This window comes from Peromyscus californicus, unplaced genomic scaffold (genome assembly GCF_007827085.1).
Source record: "Peromyscus californicus insignis strain IS unplaced genomic scaffold, ASM782708v3 Scaffold_20__1_contigs__length_68692818, whole genome shotgun sequence".
Classification (NCBI taxonomy): Eukaryota; Metazoa; Chordata; class Mammalia; order Rodentia; family Cricetidae; genus Peromyscus; species Peromyscus californicus.
This window is the reverse complement of record NW_026294503.1, coordinates 9,106,688-9,127,500: the sequence shown is the minus strand read 5'-3', so window position 1 is coordinate 9,127,500 and position 20,813 is coordinate 9,106,688. Positions and strand designations below refer to the sequence as shown.

Sequence of the window (20,813 nt, the reverse complement as noted above, 5' to 3'; positions counted from 1 at the left end):
TTGGACATCATTGCCTATGCTCCTTGCTACCTTATGTGAAGCATCCTGTAGTCCATCCCAATCTCAGTCCCTACCACACACTCTGTTTTCAAGAGTGGTTCTCAAATCAAAAAGGTCTGCAATTTGAGGGCTTTTTAACTATTTTTTTTTCTGACAGTGTCTTGCTATACTGCCAAAACTAGTCTTGAACTCACAATCCTTCTGTCTCACCCATGCAAGTACAAGATCACAAGTATATGTCACCAACACTGAGCTTGAGGGAGTTGTTAAAACAGGCTATAATAAATTCCTTGTCTAGATAGCATATCTGGTATCTTGCTCTTACAGTGAATGTTATTGTGTTGCTCTTGACTCTATTGAAATAACACTTGAAAAGACCTCAAGACCCAAACTACTTAACTGTAGAGGAACCTGTTTTGAATTAATTTGTAAGATGCTCCAAAAATATAGCCATAACATTCAATTCTGAGAACACTTATGATATTTTATCTCCAATACAGTAACAGAAATGGTTTTTAGTCCTTATAGATCAAGGAACTATGAGAGGAAATCAATGGTTGCTCTACCAATATTTATTAAATTTTAAGCAACAAAATAAACTCCCAAAATCTTTCTAACACACAGGGATACTGAAGTGCAGCAAGCCAGAGATTCTACATCTTCTTCCTCCCACATTGATGCATTGTTATCCATATACACAAAGCACTGTATTTTTAGTATTTTTAGGAAGATGCTTGTAAATTAGATGCATTTATATATATATATATATATATATATATATATATATATATGATCAGTTAAAAAATAAATTTAAATTAAATTAATGTGGAGGGAACTTAAAAAGAATCAGAATTTTAGGAGTCTAGGAACTTGAATGGCCATAGTGTCATTTTCAAATTGCTCACTAGAGAACTGGTTGCAATCCATCCTCCTTTCTTCCCCAGAATGACTTCCCATTGAAGAAACTCATTCTGTGACCAGGTCATCAACATGCCAGGTATTCTGCTTTCTTTCTTCCTATTTATTTTGCTCATAGAAGATGTATGAGCATAAAGGGCAAACATACAAAGCAACAAAATTAAAATGTATGTGGAATTTATAGGAAAGGCTTACCAAGTGAATGGCTAAACAGAACTGAGAGAAACAGGATGCCAAAGGCTTTGACTATGACTTGGTCATAGTCATTTTGGTTATGACTATGACGAAAGTACAGCATTTATCATTCAAGAAACACTAATACAAACACCTAAATATTTACCCACACAATAGCTAAACGAGATTTCATTTAATTATTTTCAAGTGTGTATGAGAACAGATCAATAGAGAATATGACTTTAAACCCAGCAGATTATTTTTTGGTAGGTGTTTTTACTATAAAGCTATTCGCTAAATCTTCAGATGATTAATCCCAAGTTATTAATTGTAGTAAAAATTAGTTTCAAAGTCTTGGAGAGGGCTGGGCAGATGGCTCAGCAAGGAAAAGCACTTGTCTTCCAAACCTGGGGACCTGAGTTCAGTTCTCAGAACCCATGGTGGAAAGAGAGAGCAAGATCAAGCAAGCTGTCTTTTGAGCCCACACTCATATATAATAATAATAATAATAATAATAATAATAATAATAATAATAATAATAAAATACTTTAAAAAATGTTGGAGGAAATAGTAGAACTTTTTTTCTCCCAAATGTACTAGGTTTTCTATTTTCCTATGTCATATTATGGATTATAATTATAAACATGATAAAAAATTTCATTGAGGTACATAAATACTAAAGTATTTTTACATGTCATGGAATATCTTTAGATATGAATTGGGAAGAAAATAATTTTTTTAAAGGAAACTGTGGTGGTTTGAGTAAGAATGGCCCTCAAAGGCTCATAGTTTAATGTCTGGTTCCCACTTAGTGGAATTGTTTGAGAAGGATTAGGAGGTATGGCCTTGTTGAAAGGGGTGTGGCATTGTGGAAGAAAGTGTGTTGTGGGGGTGGGGTGGGGAGAAGGGGTGAGAGTGGTGAGGTGGTGGGGTGGGGTGGGCTCTGAAGTTTCAGGAGCTTATGCCAGGCCTAGTGTCTCTTTCTCTCTGCCTGCTTCCTGCAGATCAGAATGTAAAGCTCTCAGCTACTGCTCTAGCACCATTTCTGTCTGCTTCCTGCCATGATGACCATGGACTAGCCATCTGAAACTGTAAGCAAGCTTCCAATTAAGCACTTTTCTTTTATAAGATTTGCCTTGGTCATGTTGTCTCTTCACAGTAATAGAAAAGTAACTAAGACAGAAATGTCCATAGTTTTATTTTAGAATGTATATAATACCTTAAAATTTCTTTAAATTTATACTCTTCAAAAACTGGTGGGCTAATTTTGTTTCCTGTCATTGTGATAAAATACCCTGACAAAAAGAAACTCAGGGGAGAAAGGCATCATTCAGGTTACAATTCCAGGTCACAGTCCATTATCACGAGGAAGTGAGGGCAGGAGCTTGAAACAGCTAGTCACATCATATCCACAGCATCATATCCACAGTCAGGAAAAGAGAGAAAAGAATGCACATGGCTTTTTGTGCTCAGTCCCCTCATTACACATACACAGACCAGGACCCAAATTCGGGAAACGGTACTAATCAAAATGGTAAATTCATCTCACCTCAATTAATGCAATCAAGACAATCCCCCAAAGACATGCCCACAGGCCCACCTGATCTAGATAATTCTTCATTCAAAGTCTCTATCACGTTGACCTTTAAAACCATTACAAATAGACATACTAGGAAAATTTGGAAATATCTCACTGCCCCAAATTACCATGAATTCTATTCTTAAATGTTGAGACTAATAAGCTTTTCTTACTAGTCCATCATTTTCTTCTGTAGCCATTGTTCAGTGAAAAGAACATTCATGGAAGTGCTGTGGGTAGAATGGACACATTTTGATGGCTGACAGTGTTGAAACACTTACTTCAATAGGGACTTGGCAAATTTCAAACATAATCATGATTATTTTTCAACCATGAACAATGCCTTTTTAATTATTCTACAATTTAAACCAACATAGGTTTAATTAGGCAGTTAAGAATCATTACATAGGTTGACAGGTATAATTTGTTTTTAATAAGTGATAAGACTATTATGCTCCAACTCAGATACAAAACCACTACAATTTGCTGACAGAAACCTCAGGGTTATTGACATTCTTTAATCCATTTATCACAGTTATGATTAAGCTGTGTTTCCTGATCCTAACTTGATTGCTTCTGACAGAGAACAATAATAGAATCCAGGCAAAAATGAAAAAAGCAAATTGACAAAACGTGGTGCTAGCCACATGAAATCAGAGTTGGCAGGCTGACACAGGGAGCCACAAGCAGTACCAATCTGCAGATATCAAATCAACATTTTTCATTCTTTTAGTATACTTTGTGCTACTCAGTAAAGATTAGTTTTCAAGTTACATATATGTTTAGTTTAGTTTTTTTTAAAATCTGATTTCCCTTGAAAGAATTAAACTTTCATATTTATTCTAGAGTTTAAAGGTATCGTGGTGATTTTTCTTTGACTTCAGGATTTAAAGTGAATTTTAAATAGGCTAAATAAAAATTACTTAGAAGCCCAATTAAGTACTCCCCCTGTTACCATGGAAATCAGGGTCCCCTCTTTGTTCTGTAATCTCACTAATAATAGAGTTTAGAAATGGCTGGAGAAGGAAGCTTAAGGACTGTTTTATTAGAGATTCAGAGAACAGGTAATGGGAGTCAGCAAGCAGCTGTATAGCACACAAGTCACTGCGTGATGGAAGGGAGTTCACTCTAGAGAAACACAGAGAGAAAGCCCAGAGTGTCCAGGGAAACATGCCTAGATGACAGCCAAAAGAAAAAGGAGATAGAAAGAAGAAAAAGAAAAAGAATTCAGAAGAGCAGGCAGGACAGGATGATTCAGATTTAAAACTCTGCCAGGGGCTGGACTCCGGGGGGAGTTTCTGGGAAGGAAAAGCATATTACCCCATTTAGGAAATAGTTACTCCTCCCACTTCATTAATACGGTTTTAGGTAAATCTGCCTTCCCTAGGGATGGTCTCTGGGCCAGATGATTGACAAACACAGCTGGGTTAACTCTGAGGGAGCAAACACTAGTGTGTAATATTCTAATCTTCAGAGCAGATAGGACTATCCTAACCTTGCCCAAGGCCAGAGGTAGATTCTATTCTGACCAGAAAGAAAGCTTTTCCGTAAGAGATCCCTGTGGACCCCTGGTACCCATTCTCAGTGTCCTCCCAGGCTACTTTACTGCCTCAACACAGACACACATTGACTGAAGCGCTCCTAAACCTCTATTGATCCTCAGGTCTGTGTGTTCTATAAATGAACAACAATAACAACAAAACAGTGCTCAGAGACATTACAACATGAAGTTCCACCAGCTTAAAAACTTGACCTGTGTACTTTTACACATGAATACTCTCTGAAATTTATGAAAAGCTCAGATCCTTTCTGGGAATTCTGGCTTCCATGGATGACAAATAACTTCAGTCATGAAAATTTCCTCTAACATTCCTGTGACCTATAAAACACAAGAAGTCATCAAACTGTCAGAACCAACTTCAACTCAAAACAAAGTCATTTTTTCTCAGCAACATAATTTAATTGGAACTCTCAGAGCGGTTATCTGTTTTAGTTTCTGTGCTCCGGGATAGTGACCTGTCTGCCAAGATGGTTCCGCTGACCACATCACGGGGACTTCGAGCCCTTCCATGAAGAATCTTCTTGCCTGGAGACAAAAGTTCCAGTTCACTGGTGACCTATTTTTAGTCTGCAGTATGTATCACCCCCAGCAACATAAATGTTTTTCTTTCTTTTTTTTAAAAAAACCTCCTGTTACAGTATTTTCTTATTAGAGTTGATCTTTAATGTTCTTATAATTAAAATGTCTGGCTTCAAAATCAGAAGCATACCCAAGAATGGGATGGTATGTTTAAATGTCTGAAATACTGCAATTAAAAAGCAGATAAATATGTGCCTTGATGTTCTTCTTTTAGGGTTTCCAAGCTAGTTATTACTGCTTTAATTTTGCCAACCACTGAGAAGAACTCCCAGGAGCCCCTAATTCTGCAGTCTCTTTTCTGAGTATAAACTGGTTATGGAGAGTGAGTTACATATGTGCATTTGCCTGTCCTTCGTTATGTTGGGACTGTTGAAGGTATTCTAACCTGAAGGCAGGGAAGAGAACAAGATTTGAGACTTTACGCTTTCACAAATTGTTAAAATCCAAAACAGGATATTTTAGGGATCATTTCCTGACTTGACAGTTGGCAAATGAGGCAGAAGAAAAGAAATAAGCATTATAAAATAGCATCTAATTATCAATCAGTAAGTCATGACTTCTCAAATACCATCTCATTTTAACACGAATGATGAAGGCAAGGAAAGGGAGGAGCCGAAGACAAGAAAAGCAGAAGGAGTGAGATGGAGAGGGAGATAAACATTCATGTGTATATGTTTGTGTATATGCTGGTATATAATATCGTGGGTACACATGCACAGATTTTTGTGGGGGCCAGAGGTTAACCTCAGATACCATTCCCCAGAAGCCATTTGCCTTGTTTTGGTTTGGTTTGGTTTGGTTTTTTAGAGTCTTTTTTGTTACCCAGAGCTTAACAATTTGGATAGATTGGCTTGGTGGTGACCACCCCCCCCCCCCACAGGACCCTCGGTCTTTGCTTCCCCAGCACTGGAGTTACACCTTACTTTGCTTTTCACATGGGTGCTGGAGGGCTGAGGTCCTTATGTGGGCAGCACAGTAATCACTTTATAAACTGAGCCACCTCCCTAGCCTGCTAGTGTTGTTTTTAATGCATCTGTTTGAGCATCAGTGGTCAGGACCAGCACTTGAGAAACTACCCAATGCATCTCCGTCAATTATACAATTTTATTTTTATTTTTGAGACAAGAGCTTCATCTGAAAACATGTCAAAAGTGGGCTGTTTACCACTGGACAGTCTACCCAGATTCTTCCCTCATACTGCATACACTTCTATGATCATGAATAAGCTATTCACCTCTTAAGGATGTAACCCTGGAGAATGCCACAGAATATAGTGGAGCTGGTAGAGTTTATTTCCCTTGTAGAAGGATCATAGTCATTGAGTGCATCAAAAGAATAGTTGTTTGATGGTTCACATACTGACAATGTCTGTTAAATTCTTCAAACCTGCTCCTGTTAATCAGCCCTGCAGAAAGTGCAGTCAGATACATGCAAAGTTTAGGCTAAATCCTCAAAGCTGTTTGGAAGCTAAAAGAGGAGAGGATAGTAGACTGCTAGCTGGAGGAATTAAACAGAAGGCCCACAACACATATAACATGATGGCAGTTTGGAGATACGGTACTAGAAAGGACTTTTCGTGTCTGGGTTGCAGGACTGAGATCTGTAGTGAAGGTGCAAAGCGGATAGAGCCCGGACATGAAAATTCTGTAGAGTTATCAACCTCATCTCGTTAGGAATGAGAGACACTACAAGACTTTCAACAGGGGAAAAGGGGACTAAATCCACCTAGATCAAAATAGGAAGCTTGTTTCATGAGGTCAGGTCCCTGGCCCCTCCATTGTGCTACACCCTTAGTGCATGTGACAAGTTCACAACAATTCATGAGGGCAGGGTCATGGCACCTCCATGATGCTACACCTGTAATGCATGTGACAAGTTCACTAGCATTTATTTAGAATGTGTAAGTTCTAGGCACTATTATAAGCATATCATACAGAATACTTCATTTTTACCTCAAAACAACCCTTTCCGCCGTATCAGATTTATTTCCTTTTCTAATTGAAGACAATGAGTTTTGAGATCCTAACTACCCTATGTATTGTCATTTAGCTAGAGGGAGTGAGGAGCTCAAACTTAAACACGGATTTGGGAGGTCGAGTTTCTCTTCACTAATTTGACTACTTTTGTGAGCAGAAAAACAAAACAAAACAAAGAAATAAAACCCGCTAAAGGGCCACATTCAGCTGTCAACTGATCAAATCACCTTGATGTTTGCTAATCTTGATGCCTTTCTACAGAGGCAAGGTGACATCTCTACTACTCTAAACAGACAACAACTATATTTGGAGAAAAAAGCCTCTATATCACATTCTGGAATCTGTTATATTCTTTCCCTGAAAACAATACTGGGAGCTTGTAGGTCCTTTAATTGATATTCAATCTTTTTTTCATGCTGCAAGTATATTAATTCCATTAATCTTTTTTATAAATTAATTCTATTGAAAAGAAAATAAAAGAACAACTGTTAGAAAAATCCATTATTAATACACCCAGTGCCCAGTAATTGAAACAAGCCTAACTGATTTCTCAATGAGAGCTGAGAGATAATGCATCTGCTAGATTGTTCATAACAATTACATAATATTTAAACACATTTTTACGAATAACCTATCACTTTTCTCCATTAACCCGCCTTATTGTTTTTAAAACAACTATCGTCCCTTGCCTATGTGTTAAGATCTGATCCTAGCTTCACTGCTCGTCTGCCTTGCTAGAATAAGAGCACATGGCAGTGAGTGAATTTGGCCTTGTTTACTTGTATATTCCCAACACTTTGGTTATGGCTCAGTATACCAGACATTCAGTAAATTCTTCATGAATTAATAAATGAATTGATTCATAAGTGAATAGACATAAATAGAAAGCTTTGAGCTTTATATGGATTCCCCAGATAAACCTAGAATTAATAATTTCTTTTACTATACCTGGAAAGGCTGAATGCACAGAACATTGATTGGTCATAGGTGGTATCTAACCAGGATAAGGTGTTAGAGCAAGGTGAACTAAGAAGACAATGGCTGATCCATGAGAAGAAACAGATGATGGGTGGGAGGCTGCCTGTCCTATATGGCAAGGTGAAGCTGGGGGGGACAGGTTCTCAGAGGAAGATGCCCAACTCCAACATGTGTCAGCCAAAGGGTCTCCTAGCTGGACACAGGAGCTGGGGTCTATTGTTTGTTTTTGTCCCCGCCCCCACCCTGTGAGGTTGCAGGTAGTATCTTCACAGCATAAGCAGTAGTAGAGGATTGCACTCCCCTGGTTATTTATATGGGTCTAAAGCTTGCATCATCTCATACAGGCCTGTCTGAGGCAGGAGTCCTTGTCTTTTAATGCCATATACTTCCCAAGCTCTTCATTAAGCAGTATTATTAACAGATTACCACTGCTTCCTCTCTATTGAGAAGAGTAAGAGTCACACAGAAACCTTTTCCTACCTCCCCTGGTGCCCCCCAACATTGACTTAGCCCTCAAAGATGTGCTGTGCACTCTCTTCTCATAGGGACTGAGGCCTGGTATAGAGGCAGATATGGCAAAACAAGAAGGTAAGAGCAACTGGTAATCAAGGCTGCCAAAAGGGTGAGTGGTGGTGGAGGGGATTGTTTGTAAAGAATCTCGGCATGTCTTTGCAGGCAGAGGTGATTTCTTCATCTTTACTGCTTCACAGCTCTCTAAGCCAGTCTCCCCCTCCGTCCACTTCTGCCCACTTACTAGTTCATTCTTCCTCAGCAGGACCTTGAAGGGATTCCTGCACACTACTCTCCACTGTGCCTGAAACCAGCCCCTCCTTTCCCACACCCACAGAGGACCACAGTGATGCAGGAGCAAGCAGGGCTGGTTCTTGCTTTTGCTCCATTCTGGGAAGCGTCTCTTCTGCAGCTTCCACACAGCAGGTACTGATGGGAAGCCATCAGGGCTGTGTCTCCCTGACTGACTGACAGCAGACATGTCCATCCAAGAGCTGCCCTGCTTCCTGACTGTGACTTAATATTCCAAGCGTGGAAAAGGTACTAGCCCTTTAAAGCAATGTCCACAGAAGCTGGTAATAATGTATGAGTTCTAGCTCTCCATCCCCAAGGAACAAAATACATCACAGAGTTATCTGAGCCCTAGAGGGAATGATAATTCATTTTTGGATTTGGTATGCATAGCTCTCTTCACTACCTTTATGCCAAATCTGAAAATATTTCAGAAGTCTGTACATATAATTCTCTGAATAGAGAGTAGTAGGAAGAATGGAGAATTACAACTGAGCCTACAGTTTGTTTCACATTCTTTACGTGGAGGCTATGGTTTCAAAGGATGCAAGTGTTAAATATAAACTGGTAACCTTTGGTAAATTGTGGAATATTCCTTTATACTGTGTGAAGATGTGTCACTGTGATCGGTTTAATTAAAAAGCTAAACATCAAATAGCTAGGCAGGAGGTATAGCAGGGACTTCTAGACAGAGAGAGCTCTGGGAAGAAGGAAGACAGAGTCATCTGCCAGATGCAGAGAGAGAGCAAGGCATGCAGGAGGAGGGGTAAAAGACATGATTCACGTGGCAACACATAGATAAATAGAAATACGTTAATTTCAGTTATAAGAGCTGGTGGAACAAGCATATGCTATAGGCCGAGCTTTCATAATTAATAATGAGTTTCTGTGTCGTTTTATTGTGAGCTGCTGGCCCAAAGAAAAATCTACAGTATACTGTTGAACACAAAATTTGAAACAGGAAAAAATTCTCCTTTCTTCATGTGTTTATCCATCAAAGCTAATCCACTAAAGTAATGCTTTCCTTATTATTCTAGTTCTAATTACCAATTCTATTTTTTAAAAAGAATAGATTTAAGCATTGGAGATTTTCTAAGCAGTCCAGTGATTTTTTTTCTCCTAAATGTTGGGACACAAATAGGTCATTAACAGATTATGGAATCAATTCAGTGAGCTGTGATTATATTTAAAAAACAAAATGGAGTGGAATAAAAACATCAAAAAGGATATCAAAGGAAGTATTGTCAGGGAATTTTGCTTGAGCTGTGTTGGTATTTCAGTGTGTATTCACTACAGATGAGTAAAATTTGTCAGACAGGTGGGTCTCCAGATCCCCATCCCCCTGGAATCCCACCTGCATGGTGCTTAGCACTGTGACTGTGATAACTTAGTCTCTTTATAGTGAGGTTATGGAACATTGATAGGCTTGACTGATTTCATGTGTCCTTTAAGAACAGAGAACGTTCTGGATTGGCCGTGTAAGAGGAAGTCAGGGGTTCCAGAGAATCAGACACCAAATGACCTGATTAGAGACAGGACGGTTTACATGGCAAAGGAGGCAAGTGGCTTCTCGGATCCAAGAGTGTGCCCCGACTGGCAACCAGCAAGGAAAGTGAGACCAGAGCACTACAGTTGCATGGATTTGAATCCCACCATCAGGAAGGCTCTTAAAGGCACCTCTTTCCCTAATCAAAACCATGCGAGCCATCAACCTAACCAACATGCTTATTTCAGCCTAGCCATACCCTGAACAAAACCCAGCTGTGCCATGTGAACTTAACTCCTAAAACACAAGCTAAAAATGCAGAGACCCTCCTTTTGTTGAACTCAGATGAAAAAATCAAATCATGTGTTCAGGATTACTCTTGGTGACAAAGGCCAACAGAAAAAGCTCTTGCATGAGACACAGTACTGAGCTAGTGACTTATTTGTACTTATTTAAAAGTTCAAATGAAGATTCAGGTGTTTCATATAGACAGAGGTTAGCTTTCTCCCTACTTATTTTAAATAAGTGAATTTTAATTATACCTATTCAAAGAATGGTTATTCCATAAAAAGTGAGTTTACCAATTTTTGATACAATGTTACTTTTAATGAACATCTTTTATTAGGACTAGTTAAGACATAAGGCAGGCCAGGCCCACGTACACAGAGGACACATTCTATTTCTTAAGGTTCTCGCCGTAGGACATGGATGCTACACAGAAGCTTGTGAAGAATGACTGAGGTCAAAAATAAATTTCTAGAGGAGTTACTTCCACCTCTCGTTAACCTAAAGAGGCTTTTCAAATAGTTCTAGCTCTTGTGGAAGGAAGAGTCTAGTTTGACTTAAATACAGTGACTGTAACATTTGTGGAGTACCACAAATCAACTTGGTTGTAGTACTGCAATGTACCACCAGAGGGATCCCTGGGATTTTCAGTTGTGCAAACCCGAATTGAGAGACTGAAGGACATCTTCTAAAGGGCAGGTCGACTGATGTACAGGTTGATTGGTGTAGTTTCTTTCCATGAGATTACTTAGGACACCTCCTAAACTATCACCGCTGTGAAGACTGGCTGTCTCCCTGTCCAGTGACAAATTTTTGTTTTTGTTTTTGTTTTTTTTGGTTTTTCAAGACAGGGTTTCTCTGTGTAGTTTTGTGCCTTTCTGGAACTCACTTTGTAGCCCAGGCTGGCCTTGAACTCACAGAGATCCTCCTGCCTCTGCCTCCCGAGTGCTAGGATTAAAGGCGTGTGCCACCACTGCCCGGCGACAAATTTAACTCTTAAGTGCTAAAATATCAAGTGAATTTTGTTTACAGAGGCTGTCATCTATGATTGTGGCTTCTTCTTTCACTTCCTTTAGACACTATTCCTCATCTGTAAAGACAGAGTTTTTCTGAGGATCACTTGAGACAGGATATAGGAGCTTAATTTATTCTGGAATATGAAATTACTAATACATGGTGCTATAGCTATTCATGGTGGACAACATCTAGAACTGACTAAAACCCAAGTGGCTGGGTACGCCTGTGAGAGATTTTTCTTGATGGAATCATTAGAGATGGGAAGACCCATCCTAAATCTTGATTTTTTGAGGTAGGAAGATCCACCTTAAATCTGGCCACACCTCCTGGTGGCAGCCTATATGAAGAGCATGGAAGAAGGAACTTCGTTATTTGCCTGCCTACTTGCCCTCACTCATGCTGGCAAGTCCACTCTTCACTGGCATGAGAGCCTACTTCTTTGGGATTCTGGAGTATACTGAAGACCAGCTGAAATACCCAGACTTGTAGACTGAACAACTTCTGGATTCCTAGACTTCCTGTCAGTAAGACAGCCCCTGTTGGACTAGCTGGACCATAGCTGTAAGCCACTCCAATAAATCCCCTTTAAATATATATTCATGCTTTCTGTTCTGTTCTTGTAGAGAATCGTAGTACACATGGAATTTTAAAATGCTGTTGCTTTGTATTAATGGTATTTTTATGAAGGGATACTGAAATAGACTTGTTTTACCAAAAGAACTTTCAATTACATAGTTGATACACTTTAGCCTAAAAAAATGTTTTGAGGGCCAAATTAGAAGAGGTAATACAGGCACAGTAAATTTAAGTATTCACACAAACCCTTTAATGCAGTAAGTACACATCATTAATACTGATAATAAGTCAAACTGTTGCAAATTCTTTTATCAAAATGTGCTATGAGGCTGGGGAGATGCCTGGGGTGTGTGTGGCATGTCTGCAGTGCAAGCATGGGGGTTCAGATCCCCAGCACCTCACAAAAACCAGATGTGGCAGCACAGGCCTGTAACACCAGTGCCTAGTGGGGTAGAAATAAGCAGGTCCTAGGGAATTGCTGACCAGCCAGTCTGGCTGAGACCCTGTTGCAAAAAGTGAACAATAAAGAAAGATACTTGATGTCAACCTCTGGATTCCCATGTACACACACACACACACACACACACACACACACACACACACACACAGGTAAATGTACCCAATACACACACGCACAAGCATGTACATACACAAGTAAGTGTACCCAATAAACATGTACACAAACAAGCCTGCACAAGAAATAATCCACAGCTTATTTTCTGCATTTAAATTCAACTTTTAGGCTTCTGTTTTTCATAGTCTTGGCTTTGTATTCACTATGGTCAAGCCGGTTAGTACCTCTCCCTCATTGTCTTATTTAGAAGGAATGTTGAGTTTTATTTCCTGAGGGCAAAACACTCACGCTTGTGAATCACTCCCTCAATCAGGAAAGTGTAGAAGGCTGCATGTGTGAGGACGGGCAGGGGGCAAGGATCCTGGAAAAGAGGCGGTGACAGAAGCTTTACGGGCCCTTGGGGTTGATTGATTTTTTGAACTATGCTAACATAAGTTTTGAAAGTAGAACTATGCACCTGTCGGCACTGTCACACATCAATCAGAAGTATCTGATGATAGATGCCCACAAGAACACCGTGTTTGCTTACTGTTAAAAAAAAAAAAACAAGCCTTGGAAACCTTAATCAGACCAGAGCGGGAAGACAGGAAGACAACATGAAGTGGAGCCAGGCGAAACAGCACCCAGCATTTCAAGCCCACATTTCAAGGCAAGCTTGAAGGAAGCAATAACTGAAGGGAAACCAGAACTCGCCCTGGACTTTAGAACTAGAAACCTATTTCCTGGTTGTAATGTATAGCTATAATGCCCGAAATACCTGAGAAAAAATATTATCATCTTCGGGCAAACACTTCATACTGGGGTTGTGGGGTTGCAGATGCCAGAAATATTCAACATCTTTAATAGCCTTTGCATGAACTAGAGCCCCAGTTCCTGCTATGCGGACTCAATAATGACCAAGTTCTTCCAAACGGAGGACCGAACAGCCACTTCCTACATTATCTCTCCAACTCATCATCACCTGCCATGAAGCATGTATGAAACTTTCGTCTCAAATATACCTGAAATGCTGACAACGGTTACTGTTGAAAAATAATTTGCTCAAAGACTTGCTGGAAATACAGGTCTACAAAAGTTTTCGGCTCAACTTACTTAGTCGCGTCATATGACACTCTCCAGTGAAATTCAAAATTACTGGATACTATTCTGTTTAGGAACAGTGGAGCATACCACCAACAAGACCTTGTTCACGGCCTACTACTTTCTGATATGATGATTCCTGAACTCCATCTCTCCAAAGTTTGCAGTGTAAGAAGTCCAAACAGTCCTCCAGTGTAACTTGTTATTCCCCACAACACAGTAACTTCCTCCTTTCTTAATGGCTCAGCTCTAGGCTGTCTCCAGCCACTGATTTTACAACCTGACAGAACCGGGCCAGAGACTTAGAAGCCCAAAGGGGAAATGAAAGGCACAAAAGCAAACTACAGGAACAGTGTGGGCTGAGGACAGCTAAAATGAAAATAGTAGCACATAAAGTAAAACGTTGAAACAGGATACTTATTCTTCTGCTGTTCGGATATAGATGGCCACTGAGCTCATTTTCTTACCTAACTTTGCTAAAGGTCTTAGGAGTTTTCCATCTTCTATTCTTGTTTAGATAATATAAGAAAATGTCCACACAAGCCATCAGAAAGACACACGATCACGCAATGAGGCATCATTTAACGATGCAGATCCTGCATCCGTCGAGTGTCCAAGTGGCGCTAGCTCACTTACTAAAGACCCTGCACTCCACTCACCGATGGTGTAGAACCTCTTCAGCTCACTCTTCCTGGGAGGGTGCTTCGGGGTGTTTGCCGAGTTGTTCTCCTCTTCTTCGATGATGGGAGTCTTGGGTGCAGGGGCCTTGCTGGCTTGGGGTGCTTGCTTCCCTGCACCCCCCAAAGGGTTGAACCCTGGAGCAGTAATATCCACGGACTGGGACTTTTTCTTCAACCTATGGAAGAAGAACACCATACACGGTGAGTACTGACTCAAGATTGACGGCTGCATGTTTATCGCCATCATGACCTTTGATTTTTAGCAGCAGAGCTACATTTGGCCTTAATTTAGAACCTGATCTATTTAGGAGTTAGAAAGCTTCCCTCTAACATTTTAAAAATAATTTAGTTAAACAGGTTTTAAACTAATTGGAAAAAAAAACTTCTGCCTAACCATTTAGAAAGGCCTATTTAAGACGTATCAAAACATAATGTGATGTAGGGCTTCTATTATTTTAGTAATAGCAAACCAACATGTGATAGCCAGATGAAAATAATGCATTTGATTCAGTACTGATAGCCACACTCAGAACTGGAATGTCAGAAGCTAAGGCAGAAGGATCCTAAGATTAAGGCCAGTTTGGAGTAAGTAGCAAGACACTGTCTTACACCTGCATTTGATCAATTACAGTTACGTCTAAAAGGAGTGCTCTAGTAAAATTTTGTTAAAATAAGTAATTTCAACTCAGCAAAATATAATGAAATGATTATATTTAATCATTTATATTAATCCCCTTTTTTCTTTCTTCATGTGTCTGGTGTGTGTGTGTGTGTGTGTGTGTGTGTGCGCGTGCGTGCGTGAGTGTGCGCACAGGTGTGAATTGGTACATATATGCCCATGTGCAACTCCAAGGCAGGCTGACATCAGTATCTTCTTGATTGTCCTCTGCTTCATTTACTGGGACAGGACGTCCTGTTGAACACAGAGCCCACAGGCTCAGCTGTTCTCCTTTTCCAACTTGCCCCGGGATTCCCCTGCTCCTGCCTTCCATGTTTTGGAATTCCAGGCCAGTCTCCATCCCCCATTTGGATTTTATGAGAGTTTTGAGATCTGTACTCTGGTCCTCATACTTGCATGGTGAGGGCATTATCCATTGACCCATCTCAACTCAACTATTAGTGGTTTTTAGCTTAATCTACAACAGTATGTTAATGATAAAAATTATACCATTCACATCATTTCTTCATATGCCCAGAACAATAAACATTTGCCTCACTTCTACATTTTCAAGAGGAGACAAGGCTTAATATGAAAAGTCAAAGGCTATCACAAAATAGTTTTTGCACTCATGTACATTTTGGGGTTGTAAAGATTACTGACAAATGATGAATTAAATTCAAACATTCAAATATTTTAAGCTACACAGCTAATATGATTAGGACTTAAGCCCAGTTTATGACTGGGCCTTGGTATTTCTGAAAGCAAATGTGCCATTTAAAAAAATACTTAGTTCCCTATAGGAAGTCTGGCAGTTGCCCTCACTATTTATGGTTATCACACTTAAAAACTTGTAATTTCAAAAAAGTCATCATTTATTTAGGGTTTCCAGAACCCTGGCTTCTACTTAATGCCCCACTTTCAGACCCTGCTCAGCACTGGGGATCTAGCTTAAAGGTAGCTTCATACCACACAGCAAAAGGGCTTATTCATAATTTGCCATCAGTAAGCATCTACTGAATTCAGTGTACTAAAACAAAACATCTTAAAGAGGAATGTGTTCATTAATGAAAGCTGCATAATAAATTTCAGTCAGTTCATGATCACTGATAGGATTATTACTTCATTTTCATATCACCTGTGTTACTTTTAATATGCATGAAAATACTTTACCCAACTCAGTGACAAATATTCATGTTCAACAACATTATTCCTGGGACATACAGAATGAAACCATATTGCATTCAGAACACAGTCAGGACAGTGGCTAAAATGTAAAATCCTTGGAACCATGGAGATGAGGAGTAACTGGAAGTCTCATGCCTCAGTGAGAGGACATTTGGTCAAGATCACATTGGAAAAAATGTCTATCCATGTCTCAGAATCTAGAGAATCTCAGGCACTGAAGACTCACTAAGAGAAATGGATACCTCAGTCAAAGAAAATGTTCAATGTAAATAAATATATAAATAAATAAATTTCTGGCACAAATTATCCAGGAAATCTGAGACACTATGAAAAGACCAAATCTAAGAATAATAGGAATAGAGGAAAGAAAAGAAACTCCCAGATTTCTTTAAAGGCACAGAAAATATTTTCAACGAAGTCATAGAAGAAAATTTCCCTAAACTAAATAAGAAGATAGTTATCAAAGTGTAAGAAGCATAGAGAACACCAAATAGACTAGACCAAAACAGAACTTCCCCTCAGCACATAATAATTAAAGCACTAAATGTACAGAACAAGAAGAATATTAAAAGCTACAAGGGAAAAAGACCGAGTAACATATATAGGCAAACCCATTAGAATAACACCTGACTTCTCAGTGGAGACTATAAAAACCTTTTTCTCTGCACTTAATGGAACTTTCTACAAAACTGACCACATACTCAGATACAAGGCAAGTCTGAACAGATACAAGAAAATTGAAATAACTCCCTGCATTCTACCATACCACCACAGATAAAAGCTGAATATCAACAACAACAGAAAAAACAGAAACCTTACAAACACATGGAGACTGATCAACTCTCTACTGAATGGCAAATGGATGAAGACAGAAATAAAGAAAGTAAAGACTTTTGACAAGTGGATGAAAATAAATGCACAAAGTATCCAAACTTATGGGACACAATGAAGGTGGTTCTAGAATGCAAGATCATAGCACCAAGTGCTAACATACAAAAATGAAAGAGATCTTATTTTAGTAACTTCATAGCACACCTGAAGGCTCTAGAAAAACAAGGAATAGACATAAAGAAATAATCAGACTCGGGGCTGAAACTAATAAAACAGAAATAAGCAAACAAACGAAAACCATCAATGAAACAAAAAGTCAGTTCATGGAGAAAATAAATAGAATCAAAAACCCTTATCCAAATTAACTGTAAGGCAAACAGAGAATAGCCAAATTAACAAAATCAGAAATGAAAAGGGGGACATAGCAATAGACGCCAAGGAAATGCAGAGAACCACAAAGAAATACTTTAAAAACCTATACTCTATCAAATTGGAAAATCTGAAAGAAATTGATAATTTTCTCAATAGGCACAACTCACAAAAGTTGAGTCAAGATCAGGTAATCAATTTAAACAGACTTATAGCCCCTAGTGAAATAGAAGAGATCATTAAATAGCTCCCAACCAAAAAAGACCAGGGCCAGATGGTTTTAGCACAGAGTTTGACTAGACTTTCAAAGAAGAGTTAATGCCAATATTCTTCAAATTATTCCAAAACTAGAAACAGGAACATTTCCTAATACATTTCACAAGGCCACAATCACAGTGATAACCAAACCACAGGACCTGTATGGGTCAACCCCATATCATCTACATTTGGCTTCCAATTTAGCATTTTTATGGGATTTCCAAGTGTCCAAACAAGTGAGTCTCTGATTCTTGTGCTTTCTCCTGCTCTCTTTTCCTTCTGTTGGTTTGTCTTGTCCAACTTTGATGTGACAGTGTTTATTCCATCTTTATATTTTGTTATATATTTTAAAAAAACATGTTGCCCAATCCAACATAAATCTAAAATTATAAAGCAAAATTTTGCAATTTAAATATTGGTTTTCTTTAATACTGCTATTTTGTGATATACTATGAAAAAGTAGGTCTTCATGAAATCTGGGAGTTCAAATAACTGGCATATTTTATTGCAGGAGTAAATGAAGAACAAATTAGGAAATGGTTAACCTAAAGAGCAACTCCTCCCTCCAGTTCTGGAGATGGCATCCAGGGGCATCGGGTGTTGCTCAAAGGACATTTCCTTTTTCTAAGGGAGCTGGAGAAAGGTGCTAGAGGAGACTATTCCTCAGTCCTCACATATAGGAAACATTGTGTAAGAGAAAATGATGGGGACTGGACTGAGATGTGAATCTGGTTGACATCTTCCAGGAGGACTGGAAAGGACCAAAGTGGCTATTACCCACAATTGATTCCAACATGAAGCTCCCAAAGGAATACAGATTTTATTGCTAAACAAACAAAAACAAAATAACAAAACCAGGCAAAACTGTATACAATATTAAAAGTATGAACAGGGTCATTGTTGAGTTATTACATTGATGTTGATATGACGACATTGGTAAGTCTTTTAGTAATGGTTCTCTTCATGAGTGTATTAACTTTTTGAAAGCTTAATATTGTCTGATTTTTGTCTCTTTCAGAGTACATGTTATAATCCATTAAATAAAATCCATGAGAAGTTAAATGAGCTTTACCCTCCTCATTTCAGTGACTTATTGGCTAATGCCACAAAAGAAGTTAGAGTAAAAGTGATTAGAATGAAATTCTTGGTCTTCCAGACTCTCCCAAACTGAGAAAGCACAGGGGAATTGGCAAGGAAGGATGCTCTCCATAGGAAAGATGGCTAATTTCCATGAGCTGGAATGGGTTTCTCATTCCTTTCTTGAAAGGCTACTCTAGCGCTTCCATCTGGGCATCAGGGATATGCAATGAACAGAAAATACCTAACACATGGTGCATTTATTCCTATGAAGGGAGACCAGTAACAAGTAAGCACACAAACCAATATATAACAATTTATGTGATGTGTTATCTTATAAAGTTCTAAGAACCATAGTTGGGGAGGGTCTATCTTACTGAAAAAAAATTCCTTTTAAAATTCTAGGAATGAGCAGAGGCTGCAATGCTAGAGTCTCAAAGGCCAAAGGAAGAAGAAAACAACACTAGAATTTCCCTTCTTTCTCTGCCCTCTTAATAAACATCTTCCCACCTGAGACTTGAAGGGTGATGTGTTTTGTTGCTACTGTTGACATCTAGAGCATCACTAGTAGGTTTTTTGGCTTTCTTAAGAAAAGCCTTTGCACATTCTTAGAAAGCAGAACTGTGTGGGTAATTCAATTACTCCCTAAGAGTTCTAAAATCGACTATTATCGTTGACAAGGTAACTTGCTAAATGCTACCTTCAACTTCCAAATTCCACAAGGGGAGAAGTCTGTCTAAAATATAAACAATGCTCTTAATTAAATGTGTTAAATAATTGTAAATATAGCATAATGGAATATGTAGGTGTGTGTGAGAGACAAAATACCCTATGATAGTAAAACGTTACAAATGATACAAAAATAATCTCTTAATAGGCACCAAAAGATCTTTGTTTAATGAACTTTGCATTTCAAAACAATAAAAAAAGAGTGTCCGTAACTTGAATGGAGAATAGGAATGGTGTAAAGAAACCATCCTGGTTGGATTAGCTCTCCCAAACAGATGGCCTGTATTTCACAATCTTTACTTTCTCTTGTTCTTCCACTTGTGAACAGAAAGAACTAAGCTTCTCTTTTCCTTGGGCATTCTGATACACAAGTTGAACCTAGTACTAATGTCCAATAGTTCTCTCAGACTTGTTTTCTCATTACAAACTGGAGATAAAACATGGAGGAAATCAGGATCTTCTATGGTAATACCTAGCCTAGTACCCATACAGGAAGCACCCACTCTTGGAAGTTCCAGTCTTCTTACGATCAAGTATGATCGAAGGATGATATAATTTTTCCTCCAGAATTCCCACGATCCTTTGATGTTACATAATTTTAGGTCAGCATCAAACCTGTAGGAGGCACACTGCATTTAGTAGGAGGTTGTGTGCATTCTGGAAGGCAGATTCCACAGAGGTAGAGGACAATAAGTGATCTAGAAGGGGTCCCTTGCTTGGTGCACAATATGACATGTCTATGATATTCCTCATATAATTCAGCAAACAAATACATCAGCTGGTTCATTTGTGTGAGTTTATATGTTTTATTTGTGGAGGCAGAAGCCAAGTCTGTAAATCAGAACCAGAGAAGGGGTCCAGGGACACAAGGAAGGAAGGAGAAGGGAGAAGGTAAAAAGAACTATACGGAGGGCTTTAATTCTTTTTTTCTCTGTATGAATGAGGTTCAAGAGCATTTCAGGTAAGAATCAGAAAAGGTCCAACATGTTGAGGATGAAATAAGAGGTCACAGAAACTATAACAAATAAACTGGTAGAAAACCCACAATTTAAAAAGTCATCAGCAACGCCGGGCGGTGGTGGCGCACGCCTTTAATCCCAGCACTCGGGAGGCAGAGCCAGGTGGATCTCTGTGAGTTCGAGGCCAGCCTGGACTACCAAGTGAATTCCAGGAAAGGCGCAAAGCTACACAGAGAAACCCTGTCTCGAAAAACCAAAAAAAAAAAAAGTCATCAGCAAAATTCTAGTCTTGAATCATTTATGTATAATTTCTCAGAACCACTGGAAATAATTGACAAAGTTTCATTCACCTTTTGAGGTAAATACATAAATCTTTTGGTTTTAATGGGCATCTGAAAGCCAGAGATTGGGGCAGTAGTGATGGAGTCTGACTATATTGCCTATATCAGAGAAAACCACCCAACTGTCTGCTTAATTCTG

The 20,813-nt window shown here is 38.9% G+C and overlaps 1 protein-coding gene across 3 annotated transcripts in view; it reads right to left on the bottom strand.

Moving 5' to 3' along the window:
• Oxr1 (oxidation resistance 1) overlaps positions 1–20,813 on the bottom strand; it is a 398,709-nt gene that overhangs the window by 184,042 nt on the left and 193,854 nt on the right. For 2 of the 3 annotated variants that reach the window (XM_052747727.1, XM_052747728.1), the window contains exon 2: positions 14,244–14,440. The exons of the other annotated variant lie outside the window; for it this stretch is intronic. In XM_052747727.1, the coding sequence (XP_052603687.1) occupies positions 14,244–14,440 (197 nt within the window). The remainder of the gene's footprint in view (positions 1–14,243; positions 14,441–20,813) is intronic. 3 annotated transcript variants of the gene reach the window in all.